The sequence below is a fragment of the Miscanthus floridulus genome, chromosome 1 (genome assembly GCF_019320115.1).
Source record: "Miscanthus floridulus cultivar M001 chromosome 1, ASM1932011v1, whole genome shotgun sequence".
Taxonomy (NCBI): Eukaryota; Viridiplantae; Streptophyta; class Magnoliopsida; order Poales; family Poaceae; genus Miscanthus; species Miscanthus floridulus.
In genome coordinates this window covers 16,113,105-16,127,839 of record NC_089580.1, presented here as the reverse complement: position 1 = coordinate 16,127,839, position 14,735 = coordinate 16,113,105, and the positions used below count along the sequence as shown (strand labels likewise).

The 14,735-nt window shown below is 41.8% G+C and overlaps 1 protein-coding gene and 1 pseudogene across 4 annotated transcripts; both read left to right on the top strand.

The window, feature by feature from the left end:
- Nucleotides 1-325: 325 nt before the first annotated feature.
- Nucleotides 326-4,681, top strand: LOC136550673 (uncharacterized). Of its 4 annotated transcripts, none has more exons than XM_066542361.1 (7): nt 326-1,161; nt 1,554-1,668; nt 1,800-2,005; nt 2,110-2,137; nt 2,800-2,908; nt 3,295-3,416; nt 4,223-4,681. In XM_066542361.1, the coding sequence occupies exons 1-6, from the start codon at nt 871-873 to the stop codon at nt 3,374-3,376; spliced, it is 831 nt and encodes a 276-aa protein (XP_066398458.1). In that variant the 5' UTR covers nt 326-870; the 3' UTR covers nt 3,377-3,416; nt 4,223-4,681. The 4 variants fall into 4 exon arrangements, with proteins under 4 accessions (XP_066398458.1, XP_066398522.1, XP_066398402.1 ...); XM_066542425.1 differs by lacking the exon at nt 4,223-4,681 and adding an exon at nt 3,563-3,745; XM_066542305.1 differs by lacking the exon at nt 4,223-4,681 and having other exon boundaries at nt 329-1,161; nt 3,295-3,745.
- LOC136452554 (uncharacterized) lies at nt 3,541-5,114 on the top strand (annotated as a pseudogene).
- The last annotated feature ends 9,621 nt before the right edge of the window (nt 5,115-14,735 follow it).

The following is a 14,735-nucleotide window of genomic DNA, read 5'->3' as shown; positions in this document are numbered from 1 at the left end:
TTCGGCGCCCTCGCTCCGTCAGTTGGTTCAGATCGTGGATGCCAGTTTGATTGGTCTTAAAGGCTAATTGTCATGTATGCAAGTACATATGAGTATTTATCTGTGTGTTCGAGCGGCTAATTCTCATCGTGGATTGAGATGAATAATTGAATAGATATGCATCTAAAGAAGTCCTGAGGCAAAAAAGGAAAAAAAAATGCAAACAAGATCTTACGTATAAAGGACGTACCCAGTGCAGTGCAGAGAGCTTCCGGTGCCAGTGGCAAGCCTTACCTTTGTCTGTGCAATAAACAAGATCTCACATATGTGAAGGGAAAAATATTGCAGAATGCCAGTTATATGGGACAAGCTAATTGACATTATTCAATGAAAATCGACATAATTTTCTTGTTCTTAAAATTGAATTGAAGGGACCTATATTTTGTATGCATGAAGATCATGGATATGCCTTGCATTTTTGTTTTAGCATGTGGATCGTGGATTATAAGCTTGCGTGTTGTTACAATCTGCAAGTAAAGTATATAGTTCCCAGATTATAACATTTGCTTGTTAACATAAAGACTTTAAAATATACTCTGGACGTAACACCTTGGTTACGGATGAAAGACGAGGTCAAAATCCGGTGTCTGAGTAGAGACGATACGTGGGGCCCACCTAGACGTGACTGAATGCACAATTTCTGTTCTTTCGGCCAACATAATCCTCTGCTTCCCATCAAACTCCTCGTCCACGCCTCCCCGGCAAGGTTGCGTACGGCGTGGCCCTAGGGTTCATCTCGTCGCCTCCCTCCACCTCTCGATTCCGTGTCCCTGGAAGGCATACCGGCGAGATCAAGCGATTTTGCTGGCCAACCGATCGGTCAAGCCGACGATGACGTTGGCATCGGCGGCGCACAAGATCCCGCTGGAGGTTGCGCACACCGTCGTCGAGATTGCCGAGGTCGCGCGCTACGCCTACCACCACCGCCCCGGCCACCCTGCAGACCACGACGGGGACCCGACTACGCTGCCCGCGGGGGCTGATGGCGGCGGGGGCGCCAGCGAGGAGGCCGCGCGGCTGCGGGAGGAGAACGCCATGCTCCGCGCCCGACTCGCAGATGACCTGGCGCTCCTGCGCGAGCTCCACGGCGCGCCCTGCGTCTCCAAGGAGTGCCCTCCTGATGTAAGCATACTTTTATGTTGGTGTGACTGTTAGTTTTTTTCCCTATGGAAGCTGGCACTAGCTTATACAGTTATTTGTAGTTAAAAAGGAATGTATGTCGATAATTGGACCCGCTAGAACTAAATCATATCCCAAAGGGTGTGGGCCTTATTCTTCTCCCAAATTAATTCCTAGTGTATCTCGAAACGTAGATGTGATATCTGAGCCTCGGAGGGTTACAATCATCAATTCATCATGATAGATTAACCTTATTGTGTGGCACTTTCTAATATATCAACTATTGCAGATAAGAGCAAACAAAATAGATTCTCATGCCCTGTCCACTTTATAGCTACATGTTTCTTATATATTGGGTTGATTTTGTTGCTCATGGATGTGATTTTACAATTTAGCTGTACAGCCGACTGATGGTGGCGGTCAACAATGCTAGCTTCCTTTCTCATCTCGAGAAATTACAGGATGAGTCAGCACGTGAACATAATGAACTATCTTCTGGCAACATGACAGGTTCATTCCTCGCTAAGCATTGTGAAGTTTGTTTCTAGGCTATGTTTTATGGTCACTGTTGGTTCTTCTAATACATTCTGCAAAGTGCGAGGAAACTAACTCATTTCCAATTTCTGCTTGAATGGAACTAGAGGTGGAAGTTGCAGACATTCCAGACAAAATGTGTAACGGGAAGAAAGGATCGTGGGTCTTGGTTGCTTGTGATACTGCTGGGGCTAATTTGGAGGAAATTAGTGGGATTGATGATGAAAATTATGTCATAATCAATGAAGACGACATAGTCGATGGTATTGCCACCTTTGTTGCTAGGTGCATTCTTGAAGATCCAAAATCCAAGGTACTTCCTTCTTTAAGAGTTTGTTTAGATGCTACCAATGGTTGATGAGCATTCTCTTCAGCACTTCTATGATGTCTAACTGTTTCTCATTACATTTCCTTCAGTCGTTATCGCCAGTGCAGCTCCAGAAGGGTACGTCTATCCTCCATGTGACCATGCCGCACTCAAACATTGCACCACTAAATAGCTGTCCGGGTTTCTGGGGTTCATCATTTCTGAATAGTTACCCACAATTCTCAACTCTGCTACTATATATCTTACTATTACTATGCATGGATGATGATCAGACCCTTTTGGTTTAGGGATTTATCTAGTTTCTTGATTACTTGAGGACATATGAGATATAGCCATATATAGGGCATTGTAAAAGATGTCGATCCTTATGGTACTTGAGAGTGTACACCTATAGTGTATGATGCACACCATTGCTAGCAAAAGCTACTGGCTTATAGAGACAATGCCTTTGCTAAAGTAGATATCACAGTTTAAGGATCCATTGCTGCTTTGATGAGGTTGTGTATGTGAATTGTGATGATTGATTAAATTGGTTTTCAGATTGCTGTTAGATGAACTTGTACTGGTGAAAGATATGTTGGGTACAGTTTTTTTTTTCTTTTTAAATTCTCATTAAATTAACCTTATAGATGCTCTGGGTGGTTTAACATGAATGTTAGACAGTATCTATGAGATTGAACTTGCTTTTTTACTTGCCTCCGTCAGTTTATTATTTGTGGATGGGTTTGAGCTATCTTCTTGTGCAATCTGATATGTTGTTGGATTTAACTTGTAAGCAGCTGTTGCAAAGGCATTAGATAGCATGAAAGCTCGATGGAGATGGTCAACCTTTTGGGAGGCTGGACAGATTATTTATATCTTGGCCACTTGGGGAATCACATTAGCAGGGTAAATCTCTCATCCTGTTTGCAGTTGAGCTTCAAAAGTTTACTCCACTCTACCTCTTTTGGATTTTGTTGTATCCTTGCTCAAAACCTATATTTCTCGTTGTTCTTTAGGTATATGCTAGAGTATTTTTGCAGTGCTAACCTTCTACTGGTAGTTTGGTACTCGTTAACATTTGTGATGGAATTTAGGTCAACATATTGACCTTTTTATTGGTTATATCATCATACTTTGCCTTAACTGTCCTTTAATGTACTACAATTATGTCAAGATTATGCTTAAGTGACTGTGTGAAAAAAAATACTTTCTTTATTATCTATAAATGTAAATAATGTGCGTAAAGCATGTTTGATGGTTCTTTTCACTGTTACCTTTTGAATTGGATGCAGGTTGTACAAGAGCCGTCATGTCCTGAAGGTGGCAGCAAAGGGTGCTGCTGCGTCTGCCAGATTTGTTATGAAGGCCCTGTGAGTGCAAAAGGCCCTCATGCGGGATCAGCAAGTTGCAAAATGTAAATACAAAACTCGTCCCATCTGTTGTACATATGTGGTTGTAATAACATGTTTTAATGTTTTATCATGGTTAAGTAATGATTGCCATTCATAAAAAAACTGTTTCATTTATTTTCGTTTTATATGGACGGTATTGTAATTGCAGAAAAGCAATGGGTAAGATGATCCCATGCACCAGTTGTACATATGTGATTATGTGTAGAAGCGATACTCAATAGTTGTGAGTTGCGACCAAACAAGTTTATGGGTTTATCTCGACATATGCCAGAGTTGGGGGAGTAATTTGGACTGCTTTAATTTATAAAATGGAAAATTCAACATATCTGTTTTTTTTTTTGTCTGAGTTGATATACTAGTATTAGGGAAGCGTGTTCCCTCGTGCTTGACAGATTTCTTATACGGCCTGTTTGGTTTTCTCATCCTAGCCTGTTTGAAAATTGTGATGTACATTTGGAGGGAGGGCTTGGGCATGTCCGCGTGTGCTGCTGGCATATTGTGTAACATGGAGAGTTGCTGACGCTGTGCCTTTGATTTCTCTAATCGGGCTCCGTGTGATAGTTACTGTCGTGTTAAAAAACGTGATCATATGGAGCACCCTTATTTATCACTATTATGTGTATTTGCTTGGTCTCAAGAGATAAAAACATGATCATATGGAGCATCCTTATTTTATCACAATTATATGTATTTGCTTGGTCTGAACAGATGAAGCCGGGTTGTTTCCATTATTTATAGAAAAATATGTGTTTTCTTGTAAATATAAAACACTAACAATTTTAACATGTTCACTGAGAATTTCTTTTAGGTAGCACTGAGACTAGCCTGGGTGACAATTTCTTAGTTTCAAGCTAAGCAGGCCAATGCCAGCGATGGTGCTAGGCCCTAGAATGTATAATTGGGCCAAACCGATTGGGCATACGCGGAGGCTGCAGTAGGCTAGCTCAACACAATAAGCGGGTCTTCCCACTCCTAGCTAGGCCCACGAACTTATTTTGCCTCTCCAGTCCGGTTTCCGCTAATCGTGCGCCTTCCGTTCGCAAACCCTTTTCGCCGCCTTCTCCAACCACGACGACGCCTGCGGCGGCGGCGGCGGAAAAAATTCCCACAGCGATGGCCAACGAAATCCCAGAAGAACAAGAAGCCTACTACTGCGTCGAAGCCGTCTATCAACCCCAAGTCCCCATCCTCCGGCAAGAAACCCAAGCCCCCGAAGCCCACCGAGGAGCAGCCGGAGCAGGCGGCGGCGGGAAAGAAGCGGAAGCCGCCGCAGCTGGAGGAGGCTTATGCCCATGGGGACAGGAGGAAGAAGCCCAAGGAGAGGGCCGAGGGGGGCAGCAGCAGCAAGAAGAAGAGCAACAAGGCGCCGGGGAGTAAGGGCAAGGGTCGGGTGGCTGACGCCGACGACGAGGAGGAGTTCGAGGAGAAGCGGCCGCGTCGGCGCACTGCGGACGGGCTCGCCATATACTCGGCCGATGAGCTCGGGTTCGGCAAGGCCGACGCCGGTGGCACCCCGCTGTGCCCCTTCGACTGCGACTGCTGCTTCTGAGCTCTGAGTTTGTCGGCTGCCTCTTCCCTGCCGGAGGTGATTTGCCGAGGCTAATTCAGTGTAGTTGTATTGCTTGATGAATTCGGTGGTTGAGTGTGCTTACCTTTGTGCTCTGATGAAATGGAAGGCCTGTTCGGCTGGTATTAAAGTCGACTGATAAGTAGACTGAAGCTGTTTTTGTTGGGAGAGAAAAACACTAAGTTGATAAGCCAGCTGATAAGTTCAAACGAATTTAAAGGCTCGATGTTAAAGGAACGTTGTAAAATTTATATTAAGATTTTATATTAACACATCTAGAGTATGTTGATCAGCAGTAGCTAAATTCCTAGTTTCGATGCATCAAAATTTGCCAAGTATGTTATAATGGTGATCCAAGAACTAGAATAGAAATAGAAAGGTGTCTTGCGCGTGTTTTTGTGGGCATTGTATCTGACAAGCTCGATCTTTTCCCCAGTGTGGTAAATGAGGTTATTTTCCTTATTTTGTGTGGCTGAAGAACATGTTCTAATGCGAGGAGCAACTCATAAGGCTACCTCAACTTCAAAAGATCTCGTGCGATGTTGTTTCAAAGCCTGCGACTGCAGGGAAAAATATATATATATATCAGGGCCCAGGGGAATGGAATCATGCCCATGCCCTTCTGCTTCTCGGTGGGTCTTTCTTGTTGGCTCTGTCGATACAGGATGTTGCTTAATGCTTACATTCTTTTTGGGCATGCCTCAACTGATGAAAATTTGGTATGCGTTTTCTCACGCTGTGAAAATTGAAATTAGGCAGAAGTAAGCAACACCAATAAACTTTGCTTATTGTGTGGTAGTATCAGCAATACCTATACAGATCCACTCATTCAGCATGGAGAAGATAGCAGCCGTATACTCCCCAAACTTGCCCATGGTGTTCATGGAGGCGCTTGGCCATAATTTTTTGCAGTATAATGTGATTGTTGTTCAGTCTGGTGTTAGGAATTGTAAATCGTACTAGGGATAGATTCGAGGGGCTACTTGCTGTTGAAAAGTATCACGAATCCTAGAAACGTCTACTATAGCAGAAACAGTAGGTAGAATGAGAGAAATGGAGAGGTAGAAGATAGACGCGTCAAACCTGACACCGCTATGGAGGAAGATTCGGTCACGTCCGCCATGGAGTCGATGTCTGCGCTAGGGCAGCGACGGTCGATGAAGGGGTCGGTGATGCGCGGTGGCAACTGGCGGTGAAGGCAGTGGAGTCCGGTGGTGGCGCTGCTGGTGGCTTCCCGTCACTGGCTGCGCGCCCTCTAGATCGGATTAGAGTTTAGATGTTGGTGGGGAGCTCGGCTCAGGTCAACCTCGTGATTAGAGCCGCCGGCCCCCATCTCTTTTTATAGCGCAGGGTGACAGGGGCCCTCCAGCCATGGTGGGCTGGACGCCCCCGATCAGGGCGCGAATCAAAGGCCCAACTGGGTCGTTGGGTCCAGTTAGGATTAGAGATCTATCTAACAATCTCCCTCTTGATCTCTTTCCATCTTTTACTTTCATATCATTTACTTTTGTTCATTCCATTACAGATTAGCGCATAGAGCATGTCTCATCGTCACGGTCCATTGCCGATAGATTTAACAGCTACAACACACTACTCTGTTCTGAAATAGATACTTATCTTTGGGCCTTCTTTTGTCCAGAAATTATAAGTTTTCCCTTAAACCCATGTCGGCTACATGTTCTCTGAAAATGTTGGGTGGTAAGCCTTTTGTAAGCGGATCCATGAGCTCTTTTCGGTACTTATATGCTCAAGACTTATGACTTCATCTCGGACTTTATCTTTCACAACATAATACTTTATGTCAATATGTTTGGCAGCACCACTTGACTTATTGTTGTGAGCATACTGTACTGCCGGATTATTATCGCAGTATAACTTAAGTGGTCTATAGATGTCGTCAACCACCTTCAAACCGGGTATGAACTTCTTTAGCCAGTTCACCTGCCTCGTTGCCTCATAACACGCTACAAACTTGGCATACATTGTGGACGATGTAGTGACGGTTTGCTTTGAGCTTTTCTATGAAATAGCTCCTGCGAGAGTGAATACATATCCAGACGTGGATTTTCTATCATCTCCCGCATAATCAGAATCTAAATATCCCACTATATGGAGTGAATCAGATCTTCTATACGTCATCATGAGGCATTTCGTTTCTTGCAAATAACGTAAGACTTTCTTTACCAATTTCTAGTGTTCTATTCTAGGATTGCTCTGGAATCTGCCAAGTAACCCAGTAACAAATGCCAAGTCAGGACGCGTGCATACTTGAGCATATTGTAAGCTTCCGACAGCTGAAGCATATGGAACCACTTTTATTTGATCGATCTCATATTGGTTCCTGGGGCATTGAAAATCCCCATATCTGTCGCCCTTGACTATAGGAGCAGGTGAGGGACTATATTTGTGCATACTGAATTTCTTTAAGATCTTTTCTACGTATGTCTTTTGTGACAGACCTAATACCCCTTTACTTCTATCTCGGTGAATCTTGATCCTTAAAACGAACAAAGCTTCACCAAGATCTTTCATATCAAATTTTGAGAACAAAAACTTCTTTGTCTCTAGTAGTAGACTGACATCACTACTAGCAAGTAAGATATCATCCACATACATGACAAGGAAGATAAACTTTCCATTCTTAAACTTTGTATAGACACAATTGTCCTCTACATTCTCTTTAAACCCAAAATTCCTTATTGTCTGATCAAACTTCAAGTACCACTGTCTTGAAGCTTGTTTTAAACCATAAATGGATTTCTTTAGGTGGCATCTCATTCGTTCTTTTCCTTCCATGACAAAATCTTTTGGTTGTTCCATGTAAACACTTTCCTCTAAGTCCCAGTTGAGAAATGTCGTCTTTATATCCATATGATGTAATTCTAAATCGTAATGTGCCACTAATGCCATTATGATTCTGAAGAAATCCTTACATGAGACTGGAGAAAATGTCTCATTGTAATCAATCTCTTCTCTTTGCGTAAAGCTTTTTGCCACAAGTCGTGCTTTATATCTCTCTATATTCCCTTGAGAGTCAAGCTTTGTTTTGTAGACCGATTTAAAGCCTATTGTTTTGGCTTCTTTAGGAATTATCTCTAAATCTCAAACTTTATTGACATTCATAGATTTCATTTCATCTTCTATGGCCTCAAGCCACTTTGATGAATGATCATTTCTCATGGCTTCTTCAAATGAGGTGGGATCATTCTCCATTTGAAATTCCTCAGTGTTGTACACTTCATAATCAGCAGGAATAGCTAATTTTCTAACTCTTTGAGACCTTTTAGGGGCCTCCACATTTGGCACATCTTCTGTTTGAGGCTGTTGTTGCTCCCCCTCATGTGTGGCAATTGGTTCTATGGGATCCTAAAGAACAGGTTCCTCATCATCATTCATTATTGCCACAGGTGAAATAACAACATGTGTTGGCACCACAATATCTTGTACTGTCAGTGCAGCGACAGCAGGTAGTGAGAAAAATAACTCATGAATCATCAGAGTGGGCGCATACACCCGCTTCTCTTCAAGGTCAATTTCTTGAGCTACCATGCCCCCCCCTCATCATTTCATCCTCTAGGAAGATAGCGTGTCTCGTTTCCACAAACTTTGTATGTCTATCTGGACAGTAGAAACGAAAACCTTTTGACTTTTCTGGGTAGCCAATGAAATGGCAACATATTGTTTTGGGATCTAGCTTCCTAATGTTTGGGTTAAATACTTTAGCCTCAGCAGGACTCCCCCCTCACGTAAGTGGTTTAGTGAGGGTACTCTTCCCGTCCACAACTCATACGGTATTTTGGGCATCGACTTACTTGGTACTCTTTTGAGAATATGAATGACGGTTTTTAACGCCTCCATCCACAGGCTCAATGGTAAGGTGGAGTAACTTATCATACTACGCACCATGAGGGTACGATTGTGTCTTTCAGCTACTCCATTCTGCTGAGGTTCGCTCGGTGTAGAATACTAGGCTACTATGCTATTGTCCTGTAAGAACCTTGTAAAAGGTCTAGGAACTTGACCATATGGGGTATGCCGACTGTAGTACTCCCCCCACGGTCGGACTTGACTATCTTAATCTTTAAATTGTGTTGGTTTTCAACTTCTGCCTTAAATATCTTAAATTTATCCAATGCTTCTGTTTTTTCTTTGATTGGATAAATGTAGTCATAACGGGAGTAATCATCTGTAAATGTTATGAATGAATCATAACCATCCACACTCTTTATAGGAAACGGACCACATATGTCTGTGTGAATAATCTGTAGAATTCATGTGCTTCGTTCGGCATCTTTCTTAATTTTCTTTACATACTTTCCTTTAATGCATTCTCTGCATTGTTCTAAATATGAGAACTCTAATGGAGGAAGAATATCATTCTTAACTAGTATTTCTATTCTCCCCCTCAAAATATGGCCTAAACGATAGTGCCATAATTTCGACAATGCATCGTGAGCTCTCTTTCATTTTCTGTTTACACCCGCAGACGAGGATACATTCACATTGTCGTACGTAACGTTCTCATCATCGCATACAACATTCACATCATCACGTAGTGATAACAAATAAAGCTCATTTTGTAAGATAGCAAGACCAACACATGTATTATTAAATGTTGTCTTACATTTGCCATTTTCAAAATGACAATCATATCCATCATTGTCCAAACATAAAACACTAATCAAGTTCCTCTGTAATGAGGGAACATAAAGAACATCTCTAAATATAAGTTCGAAACCATCAGCAAGCTCTAGAGAAAGATCACCAACGGCTTTAACTTCTGCTCGGACTCCATTTGCAACTTTAACATGTCTTTCGCTTCTTTGCGTAGTCCTCGTCGAACGGAATCCCTATAAAAAATTAGCAACATGAACAGTTGCACCTGAGTCAATCCACCAAGTAGATTTCGAATACTGTACATATAAGGATTCATTTATGAACGTAATAATGTTCTTACCTTTCTTTGCCATGATCATCTTTAAGTAATCGGGATAATCTTTCTTATAATATCCCGTCTTCTTACAATAGAGACACTGGTCTTTCTCTACTGTGAACTTGTTCTGCTGAGACTGATGCAGCATGGGACCCTTTCCCTTTGACTTTGAGAAGGAGTTAGTATTATTATTCTTTTTCTTATTGTCTTTCAAATAATTAATAGAGCCACCATTGACAGCTTTCATTCTTTCCTCCTCTTACATACACATAGCCATGAGCCTCTCCATGTCTCATTTCTTGGGCTGCATGTTGTAGTTGACAACAAAAGTGTCAAACTCTTTTGGCAAAGAAGCAAAAATCAGATGGATAATAAAACTCTTCCTTGAGAGCCAGATTCATTAGTTTTAGCTTGGATACCAAATTGCTCATCCTTAGTATGTGCTCTCTGAAGGGACCGTGACGCCTAAGAGGGGGGGTGAATTAGGCAACTTAAAATTCTAACTCTAAACTATGGCCTCTTTTTCTAACCCAAGCAAAACCTATGCAATAGATAAACTATCTAGATGTGCAACTATAATTTTGCTAGTGTGTTGCTATCTCTACCGCAAATGTAGTAAAGTAATCAATGTAAATGCGGAAGCTAAAGAGCAAGGTAGAGATATGCAAACTCCCATCGACGACTTCGGTATTTTTACCGAGGTATCGAGAAGCGCGCAAGCTTTTCCCTAGTCCTCATTGGAGCCCCTCGCAAGGGCCAAGCTCCCGGTCGGGTGACTCCGTGGATAGCCTCGGGCCTTCCCCATGCGCAAGTGGGTCTCTGATGTGCCTCTCGGCAAGCCTCTCCTGGATGCTCCCCGCTGTCTTCACTATCAAGCTTCCGACCAAAACGCCACGGGCCTTGTTCCCTTCGGTATACGGTGGCGGCCACACCACAAACACGGTTGGTGTGATCTCGCAAGACTTCAAGCCCCTCTGATGTACAACACTTGTGCTCGCAAGCACGGGGTGGCAAGAGGTATGCAAACCTCACTAAACACTAGGCATACACCTAGAGCAAGCGCATAAGCGGTGGTCTAATCAACCTAAGCACTTCGCAAAGCACTTATGCTAATCACCTTATAAAACACTAAGCACTATGCATATGGAGATCACTAAAATGATGTATCAACACCTTTGATATGTTTCCTCAGCTCCGTACTCTCCAAATGGCCGGTTGGGGGGGTCTATTTATAAGCCCCACTGAGAAAGTAGCCGTTGGGGATGAAATCCCGCTTTTCTACTATTGATCGGACTCTGACCAGCGTCATGTCAGTACTGACCGGACGCGTCCGGTCACGAAAACGGCTCTCTGGAACATTACTGATGTTGACCGGACTCTGGCACTCAGTGTCCTGTGCAGCGTCCTGTGCATCGGAGCGTCCGATGCAGCGTCCTGTGCAGCGTTCGGTCGCTGCTGTTGACTCTGTTGTTGCTTGATCGGAGCGTCCTGTGTAGCGTCCTGTGCAGCGTCCGGTGCAGCGTCCTGTGCACTCTATGAGCTCGTTTCTTCGCGATCTTACGTCCGGCTTGGTTTCAATCTTTATGCTTGGATTTTGCTTGATCTATTGGGTCTTCTCTTGTGCTCCTAAGGTCTTGCTTGAGGTGTTGATCATCAGATCATCACGTCGCCTTCGTCTAAGTCACGTCTTGCACCCTATTGAACTACAAAACAAATATTTGCAAATTCATTAGTCCAATTTGATTGTGTTGGTCATCAAACACCAAAATTCAAAGTAAATGGGCCAAGGGTCCATTTTTCTTATAATCTCTCCCTTTTTTGTGATTGATGCCAACACGACCAAAGCAAGCAAATAATAAGAATTCAGAAGTTAAAAAACTACCTACTTGCTAGGATGCAATGCAAAGGGCAAGGTTATATGATACTAATTGAAACTTTACTTAAAAACTTATCTTGCCCTTGCAAATGTCCCCATATAATATTATGGATTAAAGCCTAGCTTTCTAAAAAAGATTCTCCCATTACTTAGACTAATCCATAATTCACTTTTCTCCCTTTCTAGGACCATTTCCACTTGTAGACATCAACTTGATGCTTGCCTTTGGTCCTTTAAATTCTCCCCCTTTGGCATCAAACAACGAAAAGGAAGACATTAGTAGCACAAGGGAGGGTCAAATTTCGTGATCCTTTGTGTATAGAGTGAAATGGATCACAAAATTTAACTCTTACATTATATAGACTAAGCTCCCCCTAAATATATGCATACATACGATAGAAAGCAAAGCATATGCATAATTAGCAATTTATTGTACAAGAGAGTTTAATCTATATAATGCATGGAGAAAGCATATAGATATGAAATGAAATCAACATGATGATGCCAATTGAAGAATGATGCTTAACTCCGGGGACTCCAATTTCCTTACAATGAGACTACTACACATGTGATAGGTTTGAAAAAATTGATACCATTTGAACAAGTGTTAGTCTCAAAGCATCCAAGTTGTAGATTAAGCTCCCCCTAAATTTGTACACACAAGTGTTGAATACTTATAAAATTTGTGCACATTGATTTAAGTATCAAAATATCACTTGAAAGATGATATTTGGGAGAGATTATCTACAATTTGGACTTTGGCACATATTAGATAATTAATTGTAAAACAAGCTCTGTGCCGTGCTCTTAAATAATTTTAAACCATATAGGTTTGCTCCAAGGGTTGATAATGAAACCGAGCAAGCCTACCATATGATATACCTATTGAATGCATAACAAAAGATGTAAGCATGTAAATGCAAACATAGGCATAAAAGATGACTACATGCTTTAATAGAATATCAATTGAAAAACAAAACCAATTGAAATGAATACTAATTTGAAGTAATGACATCTAGTTACCTAACATGGGAAGGAAAATTTGGGTCCATAGTATTCACTAATCTACTTGGCAATGACTTTATCCAACTTGATGCACCCTATAAAATGCACCCAAACTTTGCCAAGTCTCCAAATTCCCCAAAGTCTGACGGACTTCTTACTTCCCTTTCGGGATCCAAACCTTCTTGGTGCTCTTCATGTTGGAAATGATTTCCTTTGGCACCCAAAAGCGTTTGACCCTATTGTTGGCTTGCTTGTTCATCTTGATGGTCACCACCTTATCATTTTTCTTCTTCTTCAAGAGATAAGGTGTGGAGGCCTTCTTGTCCACCTTGTTGGTGTAGATGTTGGAGAGCTTGCTTGTTTGCTTTTTCTCCTTCTTCTTTGCTCCTCCCCCATTCTTCACCTTGCACTTATAGGACTTGTGACCTTCCTTATGGCATACATAACAAACCACGATTTATCCTTCATCAAGCTTCTTCAATCTCTTGACGGTGTTATCTTGATGAAGTTGAGTTTGCTTTGCCTTGCCTTTCACTTGAGTCAAGTCCTTGGTGAGGCGAGCTACTTCTTGCTTGAGTTGCTCATTCTCCTTTGCAACCTCTTGTGTGCATGTATCTACAATAACTTTCTCAACATAAACTTGGTTGCACAAAGGTGAGTCTAAACATAAATCATTACAAGAAGTAGAGGCATTCTTTTTAGACATGTTAAAGATAGAACTTTTCTTTTTAGATGCCTTGGTGGGGTTTGTGCTAACGGCTTAAAGATTAGCAACTTTATTAGTTAGCTCATCACAATGTTTGCACATGATTTCCATTTTAGCAAGCAAACTATTATATGCTTCTTCTGAGCTAGCTAACTTTTCTTTTAATTTTTCATTTTTCTTTAAAAGGTTCTCATCATTGATTGTGCATGCATTTGTTGTTGCATTAGCCTCAAGTTGCTCAATTTTAGTAGATAGTTCAACATTGAGATTTGCAAAGTTTTCATATTGTTCAAGCAAATTTTTGTATGCTTCTTGTGAACTACCTAGCTCTTCTTTTAAAATTTTGAGCTTCTTTTGTTGACTAGTGCAAACTTTAGCATATTTAAGATTTTGTTGTACAATTGTATTATAAGAAGGCAAATCATCATCACTATTGCTCTCACTAGAGGATGAGCTTTCATTACCTCGTGCCATAAGGCACACACGAGAAGTGCTTGATGATGAGTGCTTGCGCCCTCGCCTCTTGTGATGATCTTCTTCACTTGAGGAATCATCCCATGACCTTATTGATATGAGGGCTTTGTTCTTGCACGTCTTCTTCTTTGCCTTGGGTGTGGGCTTGTTTGGACAAACTTCCATAAAGTGCCCCAACTCACCGCATCCATAGCATACTTTCTTTCTTTGCTCGTCTCTTTGATTAGTGAAAATGAGGTCTTAAATTTGGATGGGCACACCCTTAACATTGAGCCTTACGATCATCTTCTCCACCTTTTTGATAAGTTTGATTGATTCTTCATCAAGGTCGGAGGTGGAGGAGGAAGATTGATCATCATCACTTGATTCTTGTTCATCATCATCCTCATCTTCTTCTTCTTCACTTGAGGAGCTTGAGCTTGACTCAACTTTCTTGCCCTTCATCTTTTTCTTCTCGCTACAAGCGAGAGCTTTGCCTTTGCTTGATGAAGAAGCTTCTTCTTGCCCCATCTTACGTGACATTTCAAATACCACTAACTTGCCAATGGCTATGCCTGGGGTCATATTGCTCAAGTCCTCTATGTTGTGAAGGATGGTGATGATGCTTGTATATTTCTTTTGTGGTAGCATGGAGATGATCTTCCTCACGATGTCCGCATCATCTAGCGTTAATAATCCTATAGAATGGAGCTCATTGATAATTAGATTCAAACGAGAATACATATCATGAATAAGCTCATCATCATTCATAGTAAATGAA